This window comes from Lathyrus oleraceus, chromosome 1 (assembly GCF_024323335.1).
Source record: "Lathyrus oleraceus cultivar Zhongwan6 chromosome 1, CAAS_Psat_ZW6_1.0, whole genome shotgun sequence".
NCBI classification, from domain to species: Eukaryota; Viridiplantae; Streptophyta; class Magnoliopsida; order Fabales; family Fabaceae; genus Lathyrus; species Lathyrus oleraceus.
In genome coordinates, this window is record NC_066579.1 from 423779420 (window position 1) to 423802878 (window position 23459).

Sequence of the window (23459 nt, forward strand, 5' to 3'; positions counted from 1 at the left end):
TTAGCCTACATTTTCATGGATCGTCCCGTTTTCAGGGTGTCAAAATCCGTTGACATACTGCATCTTCAACCGTTGATCCGACTGTTTGTTCTACTTCATTCTGGGGATTGTTATGTGTACTAGTGTTAGCTACAAAAGGACTCGTCATATTTTATAAAGACTTTCCACTTCTTAAACGCATACAAAGTATCTAGAACAATTCATGAACATAAAATAAGTTTATAAAAGTAACTTATGAGGATCTATAAAAGACAAGAGTTTAACACATGTTCCACTAGGCGTGCCAATTTGTTTACTGTAAAATTTGGTAAAAAATTGTTAGCCTCTTATTAAAGGTTATGTACAAGATCAACTAGAGAATCCTAGGACATAGTGCTATAGACTCTGATTTATAATTTTAGTAGAAATGCAATTGATTTCAACTTGGTCGAAATAGTTATAAAATGGTGTGAAAACGTTATTTTTCGACAGTAATAAAAGACAAAGATTTTGTAAAACAAATGTAAAGTAACAATGCAGTTAACGACAAGATAAAGGTAATTGGATAAAAAATCATAAACTAGAATAAAAACTTTGCATTTAGATGAAAGATGGTGTTTCAGGATTCATGCATTCTCTCAGTGAACTCTTTTCTCTAACGCTGGTACTTTGAGTATTTGTGAGATTTTGTGATGAAATTATTGAACAACCTGAATCCTAACACTAAAATCCCTATTTATGCAAGTGTAAAATAATTGTCTCCTAACGTTCACTTCTTCGGTCTTCGCCACGTAGACCCTTGCATGCACTTTGCTTATGAATTCTCTCCACGTGTCCTTCAGGATGAGACTGAGAAGCAGTTATTTATTTTGAAACAAAACGTCCCTCGCGCCCAACTAACCACTGATTCGACGCGCTTCCTTGACGTCGTCGAAAATACCTTCGTCGAAATGTCTTCCAGAATCATTCCTTTTTCCTGAAAAAAAAAATACTAAATATCAATTTCTTCTACTCTTGAGATTTCGACAATATACACGTCAGCAAAAATCTAATTGACCTTAATTTTTTTCAATCCATAACTTGTACCGAGTGTTTTTAGCCCTTATCGAAAAATCTAACTAACAATTAATTTTAAATAAAAATTAATTTAATAATAATATATAGTATAGTCTCTAAATTATTAATTAAAAAATATCTTTTTATATAATTTTACCAAACAATTCAGATAACTTATAAGTATCTATAATCGGCTATCAATTACTACTAGTTATCCATAAACTAGACCGAAAGAAGAAGAAAAAATATGCACACAAAAAAAAACACTCTGTCCTATCTTACGTGTACGTGAAAACTAAAAAACATGCACCACAAGTAAAGTGGCATGCGTGGAGGCTGAAGAATCAAAATGTGATTATTGTGAGGTCCTTATTTTCTCCTTTTCCTTTCTTCCATAACCTCACTTTCTTTCATTTTTCTCCTTGCCTACGCTTTCTGGGACCCAAAAAACAGACTGAAAGAAACATTGACAGAAACCCAAATTTATCGTATTGACTCATTGAGTCAATACAGAGCCACCTCTGTCTTTTCCTTTACCTCAACGAATAATCCTATCAATCATCAACCCTACAATTTATCTATCTAATTATTAATTTTTCACTCCATTCTTAGCTATTATCTGATCACAATGAATGGCCATTACCATCTTACCACGTTCCAACTCATATTAATTGAAATTGATGGCTCCATGTTATGAATGTTTATCACATAAATTCATATTTTTTATTCAATATTTATGGACTGCACGCATGAGCAATGCATCAACTCGTTTTTTTAATATCACAATCTATAACCGTGCACTCCAAGCTACAAAGAGTTTTTCAAAAAAACATACTAGTATATGGTAAATAAAACATATTAAATGAAAACCTTAAAAATTGAAAGAACATTTTAAAAGATTCTCCAATCCAATAATGCAGAAGGGTGTGTTTGTGTGTGTCATAGCATTAATGTAAAAGACGACAAGATACTCCACCACCTTGTTGGAAGCTAACAAGAAACTTTCTAGACAAAGAAAGCAACTCAAGAGATAGTGAAATAAGTTAACCCTTTCCCCAAGTTACCACCATTGCTACCAAAGCATGACAAATTTAAGCGTGCCCTCTAAGCCCTCCATTCTTATTCATTTAATTCTATACTTATAAATAAAAACATATCTTCATTAAATTTCCACAAATACTCACCCTTTTCTCTTTTTTCATATCACCATCATAATCATCATCATCATGGATCATAGACTTTGTGTGGATGAAGAAGGAGAAGGAAGCATTCATCTAGAAGTTGGTGAACTTAGGAGGCTAAGCGAGACAACGAGCAAAACCGCCACAATGTTCGAGCCTCGCCGTGGCCTTAGCAGTATAGAAAAGAGAGATAGTTGGGAGGCTGATCAAGAAAATTCTAATAATGAATGTTTGACATCGGTTAGAGCACCAGAAAAGAAACTTACTTTATTCGCCCTGCGCCTCGCCGTGCTTGAAAAAGCAGCAACTGGTTTGGGAACTCTTGGTTTTATATGGGCCACTGTTGTACTTCTCGGCGGTTTTGCTATTACTTTAGATAAAACAGACTTTTGGTTCATCACAATCATACTCTTGATTGAAGGAACGAGGATTTTCAGCAGGAGTCATGAGCTTGAATGGCAGCATCAAGCTACATGGTCTATTACCGAGTCAGGAATCTATAGTTTCAAGATGCTTAGAACGAGTTCGAATTTAATTCTTAAAAGTATAAAGAATCTTTGCAGGCCTATTAATGAGGCTGTAAAGAAACACAGGAGAGACACGGTGGAGGCTAATGTAGTTACGCCGAGGTCTTCGGATAACAGAAACACAAGGACAATGACTCGCACATGGATTAGTTCAGATGTTCCACTTTTACCTTATGCTAAATGGTTTTTCCTTTCAAGGCATATCAGCAAGGTTCTGTATTGGCTTCAGCTTCTTTCTGCAACAGCTTGCGTGGTTCTGTCTTCGACGAAGCTCATCCAACATAATTACGGAGAGATTGCTAAGGGGGATACGGATAAGAGGAATCGCGCGTCTGCTCTCAACATCTTTTATGCATTGGCTCTTGCAGAAGCTTTGTTGTTCTTAACTGAAAAGGCTTATTGGGAGTGGAAAATAAGTTACTGTGAACTATTGGATGAGGTTAACAAAGAGTGTGAGTTGGGGCCATCAGGGATGGTTTCTATTCGGAGATTCTTTTATGATGCTTATTCGAGGTGTGTCAATGGAAGCATATTTGATGGATTGAAAATGGACATGGTTTCTTTTGCTATGGATCTATTGGCCTCAAACTCGCCTGATGAGAAGCTCATTGGAGCAAGAATTATTCGGCAATTCGCAAATAGTGAGAGGTTTTCCGACGATACGCTTCAAAAGATTGGAATTTCTATATCATTGGTGGAGAGACTAGTTGAGATGTTGAATTGGACAGATCACAAGGAAGAAGAACTCAGGCTGTCGGCTGCCGAGATTTTATCGAAACTAGCAGGTAAGAAGCAGAACTCACTACGGATAGCCGGGATACCGGGAGCTATGGAATCAATATCATCCCTCCTACAAACTAGCAGAAATTGTATGCATGCTGCTGATGAAGTAGGAGAAAAGAAACTCATATTTGATCACCCTAGTTACGGATTCTGGAAATTTAACCATCTAGGACTTCTCATTCTGAAAAAACTCGCGCACGATCATGACAACTGTGGAAAGATTGGAAATACAAGAGGCCTACTTCCAAAGATTGTAGATTTCACACACGCCAAAGAAAGCCTGCTGAAGAACGAAAATGTTACTCCGTCCCAAATACAAACCGTGAAGAGATCTCTGCAGCTGGTGAAGATGCTGGCTAGCACAACAGGAACCTATGGAAAACATCTCAGAAAAGAGATTTCAGAGGTAGTTTTCACAATAAGCAATATCAGAGACATTTTAAGACATGGTGAGAAACATCCCTTGCTACAGAAACTGAGCATAGAAATTTTAACACGTCTCGCGTTGGAAGAGGAAGCAACGGAGAGGATTGGAGGTACAGGTGGAGTGCTCAGAGAATTGTTCAACATTTTTTTCAGACAAAGCATACCTGATAATCAGAAAGATGTAACAACGGTTGCTGGCGAGGCCTTAGCAATGCTAGCGCTAGAAAGCAAGTGCAACTGTCATCAGATTTTGAAGTTGAAAGTGCTGGGAAGGCTTGTAGAAGCATTGAAAATTCCGCTGATTCGTGTCAGTGCCGCTAGAATTCTAAGAAATTTATGCAATTACAGTGAATGTTTCGACCAGCTAAAGGGAATCACAGCAGCAGCCCCTACAGTAAGTGTTATTTTGATTTATCATATAAGTGCTTATTTATAGGCTTTTTTTATAACAAAAGTTTAAATAAAACTATTCTGGAGAGCTTATGAAAGTTAGCTGAAAACAACCCGTAGACACGAAGAAGCTCTTCTCATAACCTGCGTTGAACAATCTAACAAATACTTATGTCACTAGCTAAAATTAAAATAAGTCAATCCAGTAAAATTTAGACCAATGGTTATAAAATAATTGATCAATCTGTGATAATTCCTCAACCTTGCAGGTACTTCAGGCAATCATGTTACAAGAGAACAAGCTACAAGAAGTGATGGTTGGGCTAGCAGCAAATGTTTTCACATTCATGTCTTCTTCTGAATCAAGATATGTATTTCAAGAAGCTGGAATCACTGAAGCTGAATTGGCCAAAAAACTAGTCCAAATTCTCAAGAAACATCAGTATCCAGCAACAAAGGTCCCAAGAATTAGGAGGTTTGTGATTGAGCTGGCTATTTGGATGATGAAAGACAAAAAAGAAAATATAAATAATTTTAAGGATTTTCAAATGGAAGAGGTGTTGGAAGATGTATTAGAGACCACATCAGAACTCGAAAGCTTTAATGTTTTCTCTGGTACAGTCGGTCTGAATCGGCACAATCTAACAATTCACTCACTGGTTGAGACAGCTTTGAAGTTGCTGGAAGACAAGTAAAAATATAAAACACAGTACATTATTGCAAGATCAATAATCCATGTTGTTGATTAAGAGCAATCACTGTAATAATGTACCTGTATTGTACATATCTGTGTGTAATTTTCAAGGGCAAGATAGAGCTATAGCCTTATTCAGTAATTTATTCATTAATTTATTTCTTTTACGATTCAATGTTATTATTTGAATTAAATTAAACATAGTTTTCATCTATCTAAACCTACTATTATAATTCTCAAATAGATAAAACAGACACATTCGAACGGAACCAACACATAAGTGTCAAAAATAGTCGAATCATAGATTCTCCCTGCATGCTGGTATCACTCCCTATTTGCGACTTAATTACAATCGATAAAAAATTTGTGGACTCCCAATCAACATTTAGGAAATCACTTTCGAGACCACTCCTGCACCAACTGTCCGGCCTCCTTCTCTCAAAGCGAATCTTTGTCCTGTTAATAATTAAATGACTGTCGTAAGATTATACTGTTGAATATGGTCATGCACAAATTTTTTTGAATATATGAAATCAAATAGTATTTATGTGATCCATCATAAATAATGCTTACCAAGTTCAAGAGGAACAGGTAATATCAGCTCAAACGTTGCGGTCACATTATCACCAGGCATAACCATCTTGACGTTTTCAGGTAATTGCACTTTTCCAGTAATGTCCGCAGTCCTCAGGTAAAACTGAGGCATATAGTTAGAGAAAAATGCAGTATGTCGGCCACCTTCATCTTTTGAGAGGACATAAATCTCCGCTTCAAACTTCTTATAAGTTTTCAATGCGCCAGGCTTCGTGATAACCTGTAATTGATTTTTTTTTACTTGTTAGTTGCTACTTTTTCTTTTTGTCTTTGAATCAAAAACAGTTTTACTCACCATTCCGCGCTGTACATCGTCTCGCTTAAGACCTCGTAGAAGAAGTCCTACATTATCACCAGCCTAGAAATGTACACATATTGTTCAATTATCTACTAATCCAAACCGCGAGGAAAACAAAGTAGAAGATACGAAGAGTTATATGATTTTACTCACTTGCCCTCTATCCAAAATTTTCTTGAACATTTCCACACCAGTTACAGTAGTCTTCACAGGTGGACCCTATACACAAAAGACCGATAAATACAAAAACATAAACCACAAAGCAAAATTACCTATAGGCCATTAATTTTCTGTGTACCTGTGTTAGTCCTAATATTTCAACCTCTTCACCTACTTTGATAGTGCCTTGTTCAACACGACCAGTGACAACAGTTCCACGCCCCTTCGCACAAACCGAAGATGGTGAAAAGAACATCCGGAGAGTGAATACAGAACAGAATATGGCACTGCATCATGAATGAGAATAATTGTGTTTATGGTATGGCATATTTCTACTTACCTGAATAGAGAAAACATCTTCAATTGGCATTAAAAAAGGCTTGTCAAGCTGCCGGACGGGATCAGAAATGTATTCATCGACAGCATCCATTAGTTTCAAGATAGCTTTCTTTCCAAGTTCTTCGTTAGTCCCTTGCAATGCAGACAGAGCCGAACCTCTCACAATTGGGATCTCATCCCCAGGAAATTTAAAGAAATTAAGTAGTTCTGCAAAAAAGTTGTTTGTAAAAGGTTTACACATACATTAGCAAAAAGTGTTAGATTTTTTTATTCTTCTCATTCAATTATGAGATAACAACTTTATACCACGAAGTTCCATTTCGACAAGTTCAAGTAACTCCGGATCATCAACGGTATCTACTTTATTTAGAAAGCAGACCAGTGATGGCACACCAACCTGCAAAGACACGTGTATGGTCTTAGTATGCTTTTGGCTAGTTCGCCAAATTTTTCTTTCGCATCTTAACAAAAATGATCTGCAAACCTGACGAGCGAGGAGTATATGCTCCTTGGTTTGAGGCATTGGACCATCTGGAGCAGAAACCACAAGGATTCCACCATCCATTTGTGCAGCTCCAGTTATCATATTCTGTAATTTCGCCAAACGAAATAAGAATAATGGCACGATTCAGGAGGTTTAACCACACGCAAGTTTCAGGAGCAGTAAGTAGAGTCACAATGTATACCTCAAATCAAAATAATAGTATGTCTCCAACTAGAGCACTATATGATTGACGAAGAAGGTTACCTTAACATAGTCTGCATGTCCAGGGCAATCAACATGAGCATAATGCCTCTTTGCTGTCTCATATTCAACATGAGCCTGCAAAATCAACAAGGTAAGACCTATAGTTAGGTCAAGAGTAAGTTTAACAAAATTCAACACTTGAAAATCTCACAAGATGCATGATTTGAGTATGGACTACGTCTTACTGTGGCAATAGTAATTCCTCTTTTCTTCTCCTCAGGAGCTTTGTCTATTTCATCAAAAGCAATGGCCTTGGCTTTACCTTCATCAGCTAGTACCTGTTCCACATAATCAATCAATTCACTTGTACAGTAAGGTTATCAAGTACAAAACATAAACCGAATCCCACAACTTTAATGCCAAAATGTAATATAAATTAGAATTCCTCCCCACTATGAAAGTATCATATAAAATATGTTGAAATCAAGCCTCAAACCTTTGTAATTGCAGCAGTTAGTGTGGTTTTCCCATGATCTACATGGCCAATTGTGCCAACATTTAGATGAGGTTTTCTGCAAAAGAGAACAGGATAAAATAAAAGTGATAGTTTGTAACTACATGCATACCAACACATGTTAGACACCGGATACACTTTCAAATTGAAATATTGCTATTATATAATAATGCATAAATTCATGCGCATGGTTGCATGCAAATAAGTTATAAGAGCATGCAACGCAAGCAATGTAGGTAGGTTATGTATTAAGAAATGAGAAAATGAAAGGAGGGTTTAATCATTTGTTACGTTCTTGTGAAAGTGGCCATAGATCTGTGGAGAGAAGCAAGAGGAGATGCAACATTGTTGTTGGTGGAAGAAGATATGAAATGGAAAGATAGGAGGAGGCGTTTTCTGAAGAAAGTAAGGGAAGCCATTGGAAGAATGTTAGAAATGGAAGGAATGAAGAATAGAGAGAAAGAGAGGAAGTGAAGTGATCGTTGTTGAGTGAGTGTGTTTGTGTGAAGAGTCGCAGGTTGTTGGTTCAATGATCTGGTTGGCGCTGTGATTAAGTGACACGTTATGAACTGAATCCGCACAAATATACAACGTTAAATCAAGTCACAATATCAGATACTATATATTCACTCACCTTGGCAGTTGCCACATTCATGCATTTCTAATTAATTTTATATATTATTATTTTTAAATTATTATATTTCATTCATTGACAATATACTAATAATTAATAATATTAATTTTGTAAAATCGTCATGTCTTTTAACAATTTTATTGTAGTTTTTAATATGTGTATAGAAAATTTAAATTAGAGTTATTGTTCGTTTTTATCTTCTTTCTTTTTAATACTTCCTATTTGACGGATACCATATATTTTACCTTCTTCGATCTTAAAATCAGATGGGCCAACAATAGCCTTCTTAATAACAATCTTTCTCATACTTCTGAGATTTAAATGCTCAAGTCTTCCGTGCCACAATTCAGTTTCTTCGTTTTTGGAAATTAAACAAGATTGAGGCTGATTCTTATCAGAATTGGACCACATGTAGTTGTTGTCTGTAGATTTGAATCCCTTCATCATCAGGTGAGCATGTTGGAAGATCAGGATAGTCTAACTTCCTTTTTTCAATAATTTTTTTTACTGATGCTAATAAGATTAACAGTAAAGGTCACCAACTAGTAACACATCATAAAATCAAGGAAGATCAGGATAGTCTAACTTCCTTTTTTCAATAATTTTTTTTAGCACCTTCACTAAAAGTAACATAATTGTTGGAATAAGGTTTGATGTCTTTCAAATAGTCTCTTTCTCCAGTCATGTGTCCAGAGTAACTACTATCAATTTACAACCCTTATGAAGGTATAAGCAATATGAACCAAAATGTTAGGTTTGGCACGTCAACATTGTTGAGGACTCAAATCAGAATTAACCTTCTACGGATGATACAGTTGATTGTGATGTGGTTGTCTACCATTCAATTTGTAGCAGTAACACAGTTTGTGACCACGTCGGCCACAATAGTGACATGCCCAAGTGAGTTTGGTATGAACCTTAGAGCGATGCTTGAGATGTTTGGTAGGTTGTTGCAACTTGTAATCAAACATTGTGATTTATTTTTCTTAATAGGTGTGACAAACATAGTCTTTGAATTTGATGATTCACCAGTATATCTAAATCCCTTCCTGTCTTTTGATGATTTGTCTATTCCTAGAATTTCGTCAAGGCTCTTAGTTCCATAATGCAACATGATTACAAGTTTGGTCATGACATCAAACTTAGAATTGAGATGTTCAACTTCTTCGTTCAACTCTGAGATGATTAACATGAGACGAGTTTTGTCTTGAAGAAGGACTTCAATCCTTTTCTTCTTTTCAAAAACTTGAGTTTCTTTAGTCCATTTAAAATACATAGTCTTGTAAGTTTCAGTAAAAGCATTATGTGATGGAGAATCATCACTAATATCTCCAAAAAAAAAATTAAAATTTGAACTTTCTTCAATGCGAGTAGTGAAGGGCACAAAATTATTTGTTTGATTAGATTTACTCTCTTTATCCAACTCAGAGAAAGTGAAATTATAACGTTTTCTCTGTTCCTAAGAAAATTTGGACAGTCATCTTAAATATTTCTCAAACCTTTAAATTCACGACATTTAATTCCCTTTATTGTTAGGGATGCCTTACGCACCATGTCATCTCTTTGAGATATGTTTTATTTCATATTTTCATTGTTTGCCTTAAATTATTCTGTCTACGTTGGTAAAGAGTTGTCTTTACAAAAGATGCAAATTCAACTTCAATTGTTCACATGACGACCTCTTTAATGAATAGTTACATTAATTATTTAATGAATCTAAAAAGGTGAAACTTATTTATAATATATGACGGAGGGAGTAAGTATTTTGGTAAGCAGTATGAGATTTGTCCGGATCAAAAAGACTAAATTAAAATCAACAATGCTATTTAGTACAACCGTGAACCATTCACGATCACACAAAGGGCAAGAGTGGTGATGTAAATATGGGTTCAAATATTTGAAATAACAACTGAACTAAAAAAATTCATAACAACATCATGGTAGGAAACATGAGGTAAGATTCAATTGCATCCAATGAATGTTAAGAACATCATGCAAAAGCATGAGGCAAATAAATGAGAAATCCAGCAACTTTTGTTCGTATGAGTAAAAAAACACAACAATCCTCTCTTACAGTCAAAGAACATTAACTCATCTCTCCGATAATAACTCAATCCTGCTAAATTTACACACACAAAACTTGTTTCTAACTACAAACTTTTTTCTTTAGTGACAAACATTGTATAATAACTTCCTGTAAATAAATAGGACTAACTAGCTAACTACTTTAGTCGGTTGTGACTGTTTCTTAAAAAGTTGAAATCCCAACGACGCATTAATCCGTTCATCACATGCCCTGCTGGATTCCTAATGACAGTTAGTGTAGCTTTAGTTTTATATGATATGTCAATCTCAGATGAACATTTTTTGCTAGCAGAACTATCACTATGTGATGGTGGCAATGGAGCCGCGTTTGACTCCACTTTTAAGGGCTCGCATACATCAGATGCTGCAGAGGTGGTTTCTGTCTCTATAGGCTTGGAAATCTTATATGAAGAATCGTCTTTATCCGATGATTCTAATGGAGGTTGTTCTACGGGTGGATTTTGCATTTTTCCGTCTCTTAAGGATTCTATCACAGCTTCCATCAACATCTGAAAATGATATTAACAAGTCAATGAAAAACAATAATTCATTTTTTTATTCGAAAATTTGAAGTATGCATAATAGGCATAGCCAACAAGTTGACTTACTCTTTGCTCTTCCTCTGCATTAGATGGAATGCCAGTAAGGTCGTCGAGATGATATTCCACATACTGATCATCGTCCATCGTGGTTGGAACGCGGGGATCATAGAGATGACCATTTGATAGTTCAAAGCTAAGCATTGTTGATGACGATGACGAAAATTCATCACATTTTTCTTCCTGTTAGACAAGAATATCATGCAAAATTAGTGAATCCGGTTCCTTGTAGCTTCTTCATGGTTTAGAGAAAATAAAAACCGACCTCCATTCTGCTCATCGGTCTTTTTTGATGGACTTGCTTCGTGGCATCCGTGGTGCTTGTTGATGATTCTGCAATTAGCAAAGAAACAATTAAGATATTTTCACAACAAAACAGATGACAGATACTAGGTCACTATTTGAGCCTTGCCTTTGTTTTCGGATGACGGTTCGTTGTCATAGTCTAATTCATGCACGGATCGCCAAACGTCCTGAGTAAAAACATTCGAGTTTAAAGAAAAATGTTATGGAATGTAATTTTGTACTAGCATTTTGTATTTTGAATGAAATGGAAAACTGTAAGAGGTGAATGAATGGTGAATTTTACCTTACCAAAGAAATCGTTAGTAAAGTCGAAAAAGGATTCCCCGAGCTCATCCTCCGGAGGTTGAAGAACATTGTTAAAAAATATGTTTATGGAATCAAAAAAGAATTGAGGACGCGGCGAGTTGTGATCTCCATCGAATTTAATTGTGTTTCTGTCTCCCTACAAGTACAGACATTCATAAAACAAATAGCAGATGAAAACGGTATGAAAGTCGAAAACTTCTATAAAGTAACCGAAATTTACAAAATGTCATGAAGACTTATATAGTAATCTTAAAGACATACTTACCATGTAAGCCTCGAGGATGCGATCTGAGTGACGGGGATGTATGAAATCATCATCAATGCCATGACCTAGTAAAGCAGGAACATAGCAAGATTTTGCTGCCTGTGATGCAAACAAATAATGAAAGAAAACATCAAATCGTAGCAAATAATAATATACATTTTTTCATTAAGCAAACTTCTATAGGTAAAAGAAAAACCTTAATGGTATTCAAGTCCATTATATCAAATTTTGCCTTCTTCTGGATTGTTCTTCGCATGTATTGAATTGCATACTTCACCTGTAACATAGGAAATAAGCTTCATTTGTTGTGCATATTACTTAAAATATGCAATGTCATATATCAAAAGTTTGATATTAATTGAAACTCACTCACCGTGAATTTTGGCAGACGGAATCTGTATGTATCGACGAGTTCCATCATCAAATCAACCAAATCAGAGAAGGGACTGTCTAAAACCATCCCTGCAATTGAAGGATCTTCAGCAGCATACATAAGGCTGCAAGAAATTACATTATCATCAGTGAGAGCATAAGGCTGTATTATGTATACACTTCAATTTAATCTCATTCAAATTATAAGGTCAAATGAAGAAGTGAATAACGAAAACTAACCTAGTCACGGCGCCCATCGAGCGTCCCCATAGGCCAATGAGGGAAACACTTTCATCCGTCCGCAGATAGTTTACCACGGCTCTCAGGTCGTCCTTCTGAAAATAGATAGCTGTAAGATCATACTTAACAATGTTAACGGTATTCTTTCAAACAGTTACCGAACAAACACTTACTTCATTCCAACCAAGAGTGACATGCTCCCCTCCAGAAACTCCTGATCCCGAGAAATCAAGAGCGAAAACTGTAATATTTGAAGGAAGTAAAACCATAGCAGTTTCACTAGCATCTACCCTACATCCACTGCCATAATCATTGCACAAAGTAAGCACAACCTTATAAAACTAAAAGCAACCAAGCATCGACAAATAAGCGCTTATTGTACAACAAGGAAATGTATCCATAGAGTCACCTGTTTCCATGGCAATATATCACGCACGGTAGCGGCTTTCCATCAGGACTGACTATAGGCATGTAATGACTGCATTGAAGAACATCACCGCGGCTGTTTTTTATCTGCAAAATATCAAATATTACACGAAAGCTTCATAATTTATGTCATCAATTCATTGATATATAGAATCACGACGGAAACAAACAATCCAACTCTTTCAATGAGATAACGAATTTATCATCAATCCAGAACCATACCTCGACATCCTTTCGTTGAAACCATTTCCCTTTTAGCATGAACTCAGAATCCAATAGATCACTTTTTGGATCATATTCAGCTCTGCATACATAACAGTTACATACAATCATCTTGAAAGAAGATATTTTTCACCAATTTATATAACATGATTTACAGATCCCATTTTCAGAAACAAAAAAACGACAGAAACTTACTATGTAAAGTAAGAGTTACATAACAGAAAGTATAGATCTCAAGTTTCAAACATAACAAACATGGAACAAAGTTAACAAAACAAAGATACTAGTTCAAAAAAGACTAAAAACCAAAACATTATACTCCATCAAATTCAAACTGAAATAGGACCCCAACATAAACACAAAGAAAATGTAATACCTTGGTGGACGAATGATGAACTTGACAAGTTGTTCCATGTTTTCAAATAATCAAAGATGATAAATTTCAACAAATATGTAGTATCAATGTTTTGTCAAAGAAAAATTGCACTTGTTACAAGGTATAGAGAGAGAGAGACAAGTGAGAGACAAAAAAGAAGAATTAAAGAATAAGAAACAGAAAGAAAAGGACTGGACCAACCTGTATTGTCTTTTGTTCCCTTTCAACTATGTATCTTTTTCTTTTGTTGGAAAAAACAATCAAACAAAATAAGAAAAACACAAAACAATTAATAATAAAGAAACAATAAAGGAATTGTTGTTGTTGTTGTAAAAAAGCATGTACAGATTGTGATTAACCTCTTGCTTTGCTTGGTGGCATATATTATGGTGCTGTCAGAATATTGAAAGAATTCATAGTTTGGCATTTCAAATTATTCGGAGTAATCATCACTCGTGCCATTTAGATATGGAAATTAATATATATCCACTCTTTTGAAATATTTTTCAATCATAGCTTGCAATAGCTAGCAATTGTAGATGGACCTACTTTGAAATTTGATTTGTCAACTTAGGAAATATCGAGCTAGGAAAAGTTTTTTATAGAGTACTCAATCTCTTTTAAAATACTCCACCCTTTTAGAATGATTTTGTAAATTATATATAGTTTTAAATAAATATCAATTTCACTTTTTCAATATTCAAATGAGTGTTATTTTTACAATTGAGTCATTTACCTATTATTGTATACTCTATTTTCAAAATATTGACAAGGTTAGGTGGCTAAAATTTTAGTGTTTCTTTTATAATATTATTATATCTTTTAATCTTTGTAGAATTTTTTTTAATAGAGAGTATTTTATTAATCATCAATTTCACACAAATAAATATAAGTGTATAAATAAAGAAAAATTATTAATCATTTTAGCAAAGTGCTTTTGTAATGCATTTGTGTATTCATTTTAATGATAAATTAGATTAGGACCCGCGCGATGCGCGGGTGGTAAAGAAGATCGTGGAAAAAGAATTTGCAGGGAGTAGGAAAAAGAATTTTCATTTGTAATGTGGTATTGGAGAATTAAGAAAGGTGAAAAGGGGGTTTTGGAATAGAAAGAGTTAAAAATTGAGTGTTGGTAAATAGTAAAGTTTTGATTGGTGGTTTATAGAAGGTGTACACATAAGCTAATAAGATGATGTGAATTATTTTTGAAGAAGTTATTGTTAGGTGTCGCAAAATAATTTAAAGCATTGGATTTAATATATATATATATATATATATATAAATAGATAAAGTAGATTAATATACGTGAGATTGAAATGTATTATTTAAATAGAATTAGATTAAATAAATTTTGATTATGTTTAGAACTTTTTTTTTAATTAAGATAATAAGATGAAGAGAATATTAAAAAAATATGCAATTTAAAGTGAAAAAAATATTTAAATCATGGAGATGTAAGATAATACGTCAAAATTAAAATTGAAAAATGTTAAATAAGTGTATAAACATTCAGCAGTTTATTATTGATTCATTTTTTATTTTTTCATCATCTCTAAGAATGTTTTTGTTAGTTGAGAGTGCATCTAAGAGGGGGTGAATTAGGTACTGTAAAACTTTTTTGAGTTTTGTCTTGTTTTGATAATCTTTTCTTGGAGATTACTAAGTGAGAATGTGGTAAATGCGGAAAAGATAAAGAACACAGAGAGATATCTTGGTTCCCCTCAAAGATCGAGAGTACTCCAGTCCCTTTCAACATGAAAGAGATTTCACTCTTTGTAATGACTTGTACAAGACAAACATGATCACCAAGAACAACCTCTTGTGATTTAACAAATTGATATGAGAACAATCCTCTCAAACTCAACTCTCTTGCTTCTAACAATCCTGGATAGCAAGGTGTTTACAATCAATTCTGGAAAATATTTAGTAAAGAAAGTATATGACAAAGTATCAATCACTATGACTGATCTTCTCTTCCAAACACGTAAGTTATAATGATTATTAGTGCTCAAGTGTTTATGAATATGAGATGAATTTTCTGGACTGCTATATGTGAACAATGCAGAATAATTCTAAATAAAAGTTCAAGGATCAAAATACTTGTTTGAAAAATGAATGTGTATGAGATTTCAAATTGCAATGGGAGAGGTGACTTTAATTCTGAAATTTATGAATATATATATATATATATATATATATATATATATATATATATATATATATATATATATATATATATATATATATATATATATATATATATATATATATATATCACATAGACACCTCTATGAAGAGTGTAAATAAATGAAAGGATGCAATGATTAAGTGATGAATTTTGAAAAGGTTTAGCCCAAAAGACATGTCTGAACCAGACCATTGTTTCAGTAAAAAAATTCAAAATTTCGTGTTGGAAATCGATTTCCCAAAAGGGGGTAATCGATTTCCTGAGTTATAAAAAACACTTATGGGAAGTGGAAATCGATTTCCTGGAAAGGGGGAATCGATTTCCTGAACGAAAAAATGATTTTCTCCAAATGGAAATCGATTTCCAGAAATTGGGTAATCGATTTCCTGAACTGTTTTTTGAAAAAATATTTGGAAAAATTATTGAAACAGCAAGGGTAAGTGAAACAATGAATCATGCATGAAATGTATGTTTGGGTTAATTTTGAGCATTAAGTTATCAAGATATATTGCATGCTTGTACCTTAAAAACTTAAGATTGATGTTAGTCTTCAAAGAGTCATGCTTGTACCTTAAAAACTTAAGATTGATGTTAGTCTTCAAAGAGTCTTTAAAACTTTGATGCTAGCTTTCACATATTGCTTGAAGTGCTTGAAGCTTGATTTGGTTAGATGCATTTGAAGCTTTTTCCATACTTTTGACAGGATGTTTGAATTGCACTTTGTCTTCATCAAAACATATTGGATGGAGTGTCTTGACTTCACATTTTTTTCATTATATTGTGGATTGAATACATTCCACAGTCGAACTATTCACATAGTATGTAATAAATCATCACAATTGACATAAGAATTCAGATGAAATTGTCTATTTTGTAATGTCTTGGTACTTTGAGGAGGTAATGAGTATATTTTTAATATATTTTTATGAGTTGGATGATGAATAATATATTAAAATAAATACAAAAACATTATTTTTGTTTATTTGTCTTTCATTAAACCAAGAAGTTTAATGTATACGATTGATTTAATTCAATTGAATTATCTTTTTATAATAGATTAAAAATGATTGTTTAATTTTATATTTAAAGTTTAATTTTTTAATAGATAATTATAATTAAGAATTATATTTTAAAGAATGTGAAATATTTGTCTATCTATTTGAAAGTTATAAGTTAAATTTAAAAGGATTATATAATCATTTTATTTTAAGAAACATAATTCTATTTTTTATTTTTTGTAATATAACCAATAGATAAAGGACTCGTGGAAATTATGTTAAAGTTAGTATTAAAATTTAATAAATTTTGAAGAGTTATATCATATTTTAACTGATGTAGTAGTAAAGGTGATGAGTTATCAATAAAATACTTTGTGATTCAAAATTAATATACTATATTAAAAGAAATGTTGATAAACACAAGAATAATAAAAGTAATAATTAGTGTATGAAAAATAAAATAACTAAATGACTTATGGAATATACAAAGAATAGTTTTTTAATAATTATGAGTGGAACATTCCACATTATGCTAAAATAAATATTAAAACTTTTATATTAATAAATTTTGAAAAGAGTCCCATCAATTTTTTATTAATTTGTCATGAGAGATAAGAATGAGTTATTAATAACTGATTTGTGGCTCATAATTAAAATATTATTAAATTAAGACTCGTGTAATACGCGATTATAATTAATATTTATTTCTTTTAGGCTCTCTTATTTTAAAATAATGTTTTTATAATTGATCATTTTACACGTATTAAAAAAATATAATAAATAAAATAGAGAATAATATTTTTACCAAACTATCCTGCTTTATTATTGATTATTCGAATTATCATAAATACAGAATGAAATATGACGAACAAATTTATATTATAATAATTTATTATAAATAATATTGAGACAATAATATGAATCAATCATAAATAAAAAATATATAGTTTATTTGAAAGTAAAATGTAAGCGGTAAGTTGAGAGTTACATAAAAGATTTATTTTGTAAATTTAAGTAATTCTAAAAGATATTATAGTTTGTTTTCTATTTTGATTCTCATGCATTTTCTTTATATTTGTCTTTATTTTATATTTTTAATTTTAAATTATTAAAGATGTCTATTTATTTTTAGTTTTAAACAAAAAATAACTTTTATTTCCAATTATTATCAAATAAAAGATTTAGTACATAAAATAAAATTTTCAAGCATTGCTTTTATTGATATGATTTCAAGAAACAAAATATAATTTAAAGTGTTTGGATTAGGAATCTCTTATATTTTTAAATTTAAAATATATATATTTAGTTGGAGTAATTGTTGTGTTGTTAAGAGATTTAGTTCAAAATGATCATGAATCTCTTTCTTTCTAAAAAAAGTTTTAAAAATAAGGATAAATTATGGTAATAGATTGAATCCCAAGCATTTTATCAATATGTAAGAAGAAGAAGAAAATATATATATATATATATATATATATATATATATATATATATATATATATATATATATATATATATATATATATATATATATATATATATATATATATATATATATATATATATATATATATATATATTGTTATTGATGATCTCGTTTGTGATTTCGAAACTCACGTAAAAGTTCATACTTTGGGAACCACTTCCTGGAGAAGAATTCAGGACTTCCCTTCCAATAATCTCATTTTGAATAGATCAGAAAAATTCGTTAGTGGAGCTATTAATTGGTTAACATATAGACATCCTCATTCTTCACGGGTCATTGTTTCTCTTGATTTGATGTGGTTAATTTCAACTTAGGGGTTTTGAGGGATTGCTTGTGCATTTTTTTCTCATGCTCATGCTTTTTCAGATGTCTGGCTTATGAAGGAGTATGGAAATAAAGATTCTTGGACTAAATTGTTTCGTCTTCCTCACACCAGAGATCTTGGTTCTTGGATGTATGGTTCTGCACTTTATGTTTCTCAGGATGATCAAGTGCTATGTAATATTGAGCGAGAAAAGTTGGTTGTTTACCATATTAGAGATGACACTTTTAAGGATCCTGGTATTCAAAACATAGACGGCTGGATGGATTCAGAAGTCTACCATGAGAGTTTGATATCACCTTGCTTTTAAATACTAACATGTTAGACGCTATGTTATGTGACTTGTGTCTCAAGAATCCATCAACTGGATTCTTCAACTCTCTCATTGCAACTTTTATGTTGATTTCCATTTGTGTTATGTATTTTATGTTTATTGGTACCTTCATGGTTTATTATTTAGTTATTGGTAGATGGAATTTGCAGCATGAGACATTGCTATGTTAGGTTTCATTTATTTGTTAGTTCTTTTATTGTGCATGTCATTATATGGTTGTTGATTTGGTTTTCTAAGATTGGAGTCAAGTGTTATGCCAAGTACTTGTATGTTTGTCAAATTTCTGTTGATGGCTACACAAATTTCAGAATGAGTGCGAATTGAAGTTTTGAATGCACTAGGGTTAGTTATTGCAGCTGTAACGTTAGTTATTTACATAAGTGATCATTTGTGAAGTATATAATTATTTTGTAAGAGTTTTGAAAGTGACCCCTGGTTGTACATGTCTTTGTTGGTGGCTAAATTCCACCAACAAAAATAACAAATATCTCGTGTGTCATATCCCAAATTTCACCTTACCATTTACAAGTTCATCTAGGTCACTAACCATAAGCATTTGCATATCTAAGCATTCATCTCATATACATATTCATTGTATCATAACACATTCCACTTGCATCTGAAAAACATAAAATCATGGGTTCAAGGGTTTTATCATACAAGGCATGGAATGAAGGTTAAGTCTCCAGGCTAGGGTTCATGTGATGGACATGGTTGTGTTGGAACTTTTCATCTTATAGGTATTCATCAGGGAGCATAGTGGAAACCCTAATTCAGGGAGGTTGCATCTGATTCGTTTGGTTCATTATAAATGATTCAGTTGTTTGTTCACGATCCATGGTTCTGATTCAGTGGTTAGAATTCATTCAAGGTGTTACAATTGCTTGATTAAGTATCAGTTGGTTGGTTTGGCATGATTGAACTTCAAGTCTTGGAACTTGGCATGTTTCATTTAAGAACATCGGGCTTTTCAGTCATATCCATGTTCAGTCATGGTGTGCATTCATGTTCATAGTTGGTTAAGACCTTGGTTTGTGTTGGGTTCATTAGATAATCAATTCACAATAGTTCCGGTTCATTTGTGCGTTGCATTGTCATCGTGACCCATTTTCGTTTTCCACCGGAAAATACACATTCTTACATAAGTTGACTTTTAGTCAATTGTTGACTTTTTGGTCAACCAGTTGACCAAAGTCAACCATCTAACTCAAATCCATTTTTAATGATCCTCATATTTTAAAACCATTCTTAAATCATTTCATAAACCACTTTAAGCCCAAAGTCATCTTTCATCTTTAAACCATGTTCATGTTAAGCGATTTTGACCATGAACCATTTTCCATTTGCAAACCCATTTAACCATTTAATCAATTCCAATTCCCATTATTTCATTACAAACAATTTCATTCTAAAATCATTCATTCCATCACAAATCCAACATTCAATTTTCAACACAAAAATCATTCATAAATCAAATTTCCAATTATACCATTCGATTCCACCTTACAAGAATTACATGTTCATTTCTAAACCAATGCATTTTCTATACATAAAGAAAATAAGTTTCCAATTGACCATTTACAACATTTCATTACACAACCATTTTAGTACATTTTAATTCAACACTTTCATACAAGTTCACTCTAATACATGACCATGCATTATAATTGATCATACATTAATTTAACTACCTATCACATACACCATTACATCCAATTTCTAATCCATTTCTATACATACAAAAACCCTACCAATACAATTCAAATCAAAGGTCCAAAACATGAGCAATGCAATTCCAAGCAAAATCCAATCAAAGTATTCCATAGCCAATCTAAATTTATTGCATTCCATCACCCAATAGCAAATTCACTTCATTGAATTCAATTAAAGCATCCACCATGGCAGCCAATGCATTTCAAGGCAGCCAATGAAGAGCTTCATAATCTGTAGAGACAACAACTCAGTTCAATGTCCAAACAACAATTAACCTGCAAGTTCAATTCAGATCATCACCCTTCCAACTAACCTAAAGTTACAGAAAAACCAAATAAAACCACTACTGAATTGAATTTCAACCGAATCAAAAACGGCTAACCGAAAATCATAATAACCGTCCACACTTCTAACAAAATTGGTAACAGACTTTCAACTGTCACCAACCACCAAAAATGACACCAACCAAAAACAGAATTCTCCATATTTTTCAAACCTTTCCAACTGACTTAGAAACATAACTCAGAATTGTCATAACAAATTTCTTAACCTCCTCACACCTTCATAACAGAGTTCCTAATTCCCTTAACCGAAAAAAAAAACTGTTTTGCAACCATAAATCTAACAACCTATAACCATCTCAAAAGAAAAATCCTTACCAATTCCGAGCTTTCAATAACTGTTCCTCAACTGCCATAACCGAACCCTTTTCTAACAAGTAACAGCTCCCTAATCTTCAACTACTAACGAACCACCATAACGGAATGAGAACTTTCAAGAAACCAATTTTCAAAAACCTCTTTGACATAACATCCTCAAGCTCTCCTTTAATTGTCTGTAACAACTCTGCAGAACCAACTTCAATCTCCCTCCACAACTGCTTCAAAGAACCTGCCGGAAACGAACCCTCCTCTAATAACCTTTCTTGAAAACTCTGCTTCAATCGTTCCAACTAACAACCCTCAAACCTTCAACCAAACCTACATAACAAACCATTAACAAAATTAGAAAATGGGGATCTCTAACCAAAATATTCTAACGGAATTTCACAATAAAAAAACTCACCGAGAGCTTCCGTCGAGAAGGATAACGGAAAAGGAATAGAAACAGAATGCTAACAGAAGAGGAATAGCGCGTAATACCAGCAAAGGCATAACTGAAAAAAAACTACAACAGAATATATAACAGAACCCAATGAACGAACCCTCTTCTTCAACCTCACCCTTCATCATCCTCCATAACTCTCATTCTCACCCTCAACTTCCACAATAGAATTGTGCTTCTAGCTTCAATCTCCAAAAACCTTCACAAGAACCACAAAAAGAATGCTAACCGAACCTGAAAAAACTCCATAACCAACTTCTTAAGCCAACTGTAACGACCTCCAACACCAGAAAAAACCTTCAATCTCCAATACACAATCCAACCTCACCGTACAACCTTTAAGCGTGGATTCGCGTCGACCATGTTGCTCATACGATGTTGCAGCGTTCCTTGGCCGCGTCATACACATGCTTCGCATCTAATGGAGAAAGAGTGAAGATCCTATTTGTTACGATGAGTCTTCGGATACAGCACATGGCCAAGATTTGTGAGACCCGAATCATGTGTTTGGAGAGTGGGCATATGGACCAAGCATGTTTTTTCTTCAAAACCACACACCCCCTTCGAAATTCACCCATGGCCCATTGAATTTTGTTCTTAATCCATCCCTAATCCAATTTTAATTTATTTTAATTTATGTTAATCTCTTTTGTTGTCGATTAATCATGCTGCCGATTTTCTTGTAGTTGCTTACATTAGGTTTTTAGATTTTTGTTAATTAGGATTTGACATAATTTTTAGTGAGTAATTAGCATTTGTCATAGTTTTGGTAACTACTTTAAATCCATAGTTATATTTAATTAGGTAATTAGATTGAAAATTAGACATAATCGCATTTAGATTAGATCTTCTTAATTTTCCAGAATTTACTTGATTTGATTAACCATGCCATGAGTAGAATTTAGTCATTAGGGTTTGATATTCCTTTTTGTGGATTTCGTTTTGAAATTAAGATAGCTAGATATTGATTTTACTATGATTTCCCCATTAGGTTAATTTCCACTCAATTTGATTTTTGTGTGGTGATTTGTATGATCATGTCCATTAGGTTCAATTCTTGAATTTGGATTGGTAATTTTCCATTTGATTAATTTTGATCCTAATTCATGTTTAGGTAGATTTTAACCTTAGAAATAATATTCACTTTAATTGTCCATTTAATCGATTCATTTGGTTCGTGATCATATTGTAAATTGAAAATCCCACTTCATTTTAGGTGATGATGTCTTGTATGTCTAATTTCATTTGCCTTGATCACGTGATATATCTTTGATTGTTTTTCACCGATTAATCCATTACCTTTCAAATCGATTTTAACCATTGAATATACTTACATATTGTTGCATCATTCTCATTCATTTGACTTGATCTCATGCTAACCTGTTTGTTGCCTTGTGTTTCCACATGTGACATTGGGATTCAAGCTCACTCCTAGCTAGTCTTGCTTCTAACCCATTCATTAGCCTTGTATTGTTTGAAGTAACATGCCACTTGTATGCTCTAGGCATGGTACATAGTTTAATAGTTTGTAAATCGTATAATTCTTTCCATTCCCATGTATGTTGTATTGTTTGGATCCATCCCCCCATCGTGGATCAAATGTTCCCCCATCCCATAGTCATGTAATAGCTTAGATTTATTGCTTTCTAGTTAGTTCACCATGCATGTTAATAACAAAGATAAAATACAAAACGATAAATAAAGCATTTCAAAAGAAACGAAAGGTACTTGATTCAATGTCAAATTGTTTTCCAAATAAAACTCACACCATTGCAACGTGAATATTTGATCCAACATCAAATATTCTCCATCTACTCCATGATCCATTCTATCACCCTTTCTCCATTATTTTCTC

The 23459-nt window shown here is 33.1% G+C and overlaps 3 protein-coding genes and 1 long non-coding RNA gene across 6 annotated transcripts; 1 reads left to right on the forward strand and 3 right to left on the reverse strand.

Moving 5' to 3' along the window:
* Window positions 1-1926: 1926 nt before the first annotated feature.
* On the forward strand, window positions 1927-5211 carry LOC127078748 (uncharacterized). The gene is made up of 2 exons (XM_051019182.1): window positions 1927-4346; window positions 4612-5211. Exons 1-2 carry the CDS (start codon window positions 2262-2264, stop codon window positions 5035-5037), a joined length of 2511 nt encoding a protein of 836 aa, XP_050875139.1. The 5' UTR covers window positions 1927-2261; the 3' UTR covers window positions 5038-5211.
* Window positions 5154-8197, reverse strand: LOC127078771 (elongation factor Tu, mitochondrial). The gene is made up of 12 exons (XM_051019208.1): window positions 7920-8197; window positions 7611-7686; window positions 7360-7452; window positions 7175-7249; window positions 6911-7015; window positions 6733-6823; window positions 6428-6633; window positions 6227-6310; window positions 6082-6147; window positions 5926-5988; window positions 5610-5850; window positions 5154-5492 (listed from the first exon to the last, which is right to left on the reverse strand). The coding sequence occupies exons 1-12, from the start codon at window positions 8045-8047 to the stop codon at window positions 5422-5424; spliced, it is 1299 nt and encodes a 432-aa protein (XP_050875165.1). The 5' UTR covers window positions 8048-8197; the 3' UTR covers window positions 5154-5421.
* Window positions 8198-10200: 2003 nt separating this feature from the next.
* On the reverse strand, window positions 10201-13930 carry LOC127078756 (uncharacterized). Of its 2 annotated transcripts, XM_051019198.1 has the most exons (14): window positions 13819-13930; window positions 13661-13700; window positions 13084-13165; window positions 12845-12948; window positions 12609-12735; window positions 12436-12530; window positions 12197-12320; window positions 12020-12100; window positions 11824-11922; window positions 11536-11694; window positions 11359-11419; window positions 11212-11279; window positions 10956-11129; window positions 10201-10856 (listed from the first exon to the last, which is right to left on the reverse strand). In XM_051019198.1, the coding sequence occupies exons 3-14, from the start codon at window positions 13120-13122 to the stop codon at window positions 10485-10487; spliced, it is 1503 nt and encodes a 500-aa protein (XP_050875155.1). In that variant the 5' UTR covers window positions 13123-13165; window positions 13661-13700; window positions 13819-13930; the 3' UTR covers window positions 10201-10484. The 2 variants fall into 2 exon arrangements, with proteins under 2 accessions (XP_050875155.1, XP_050875148.1); XM_051019191.1 differs by lacking the exons at window positions 13661-13700; window positions 13819-13930 and adding an exon at window positions 13460-13645.
* A 6420-nt stretch (window positions 13931-20350) lies between these two features.
* On the reverse strand, window positions 20351-22160 carry LOC127078782 (uncharacterized). Of its 2 annotated transcripts, none has more exons than XR_007787879.1 (3): window positions 21566-22160; window positions 21160-21480; window positions 20351-20731 (listed from the first exon to the last, which is right to left on the reverse strand). It is a non-coding gene; the product is annotated as an uncharacterized LOC127078782 (long non-coding RNA). The 2 variants fall into 2 exon arrangements; XR_007787878.1 differs by having other exon boundaries at window positions 20351-20775.
* Window positions 22161-23459: the final 1299 nt, after the last annotated feature.

Coding starts and splice junctions, on each gene's coding strand:
- LOC127078748 (XM_051019182.1), top strand. CDS start 2,262: ATGGATCATAGACTTTGTGTGGATGAAGAAGGAGAAGGAAGCATTCAT. Junction 4,347..4,611: donor TCACAGCAGCAGCCCCTACA/GTAAGTGTTATT, acceptor TCAACCTTGCAG/GTACTTCAGGCAATCATGTT.
- LOC127078771 (XM_051019208.1), bottom strand. CDS start 8,047: ATGGCTTCCCTTACTTTCTTCAGAAAACGCCTCCTCCTATCTTTCCAT. Junction 7,453..7,610: donor TAACTGCTGCAATTACAAAG/GTTTGAGGCTTG, acceptor TATGTGGAACAG/GTACTAGCTGATGAAGGTAA. Junction 6,824..6,910: donor ATATACTCCTCGCTCGTCAG/GTTTGCAGATCA, acceptor GTGTCTTTGCAG/GTTGGTGTGCCATCACTGGT.
- LOC127078756 (XM_051019191.1), bottom strand. CDS start 13,497: ATGGAACAACTTGTCAAGTTCATCATTCGTCCACCAAG. Junction 11,420..11,535: donor CTAACGATTTCTTTGGTAAG/GTAAAATTCACC, acceptor GTTTTTACTCAG/GACGTTTGGCGATCCGTGCA. Junction 10,857..10,955: donor ATGCAGAGGAAGAGCAAAGA/GTAAGTCAACTT, acceptor TATCATTTTCAG/ATGTTGATGGAAGCTGTGAT.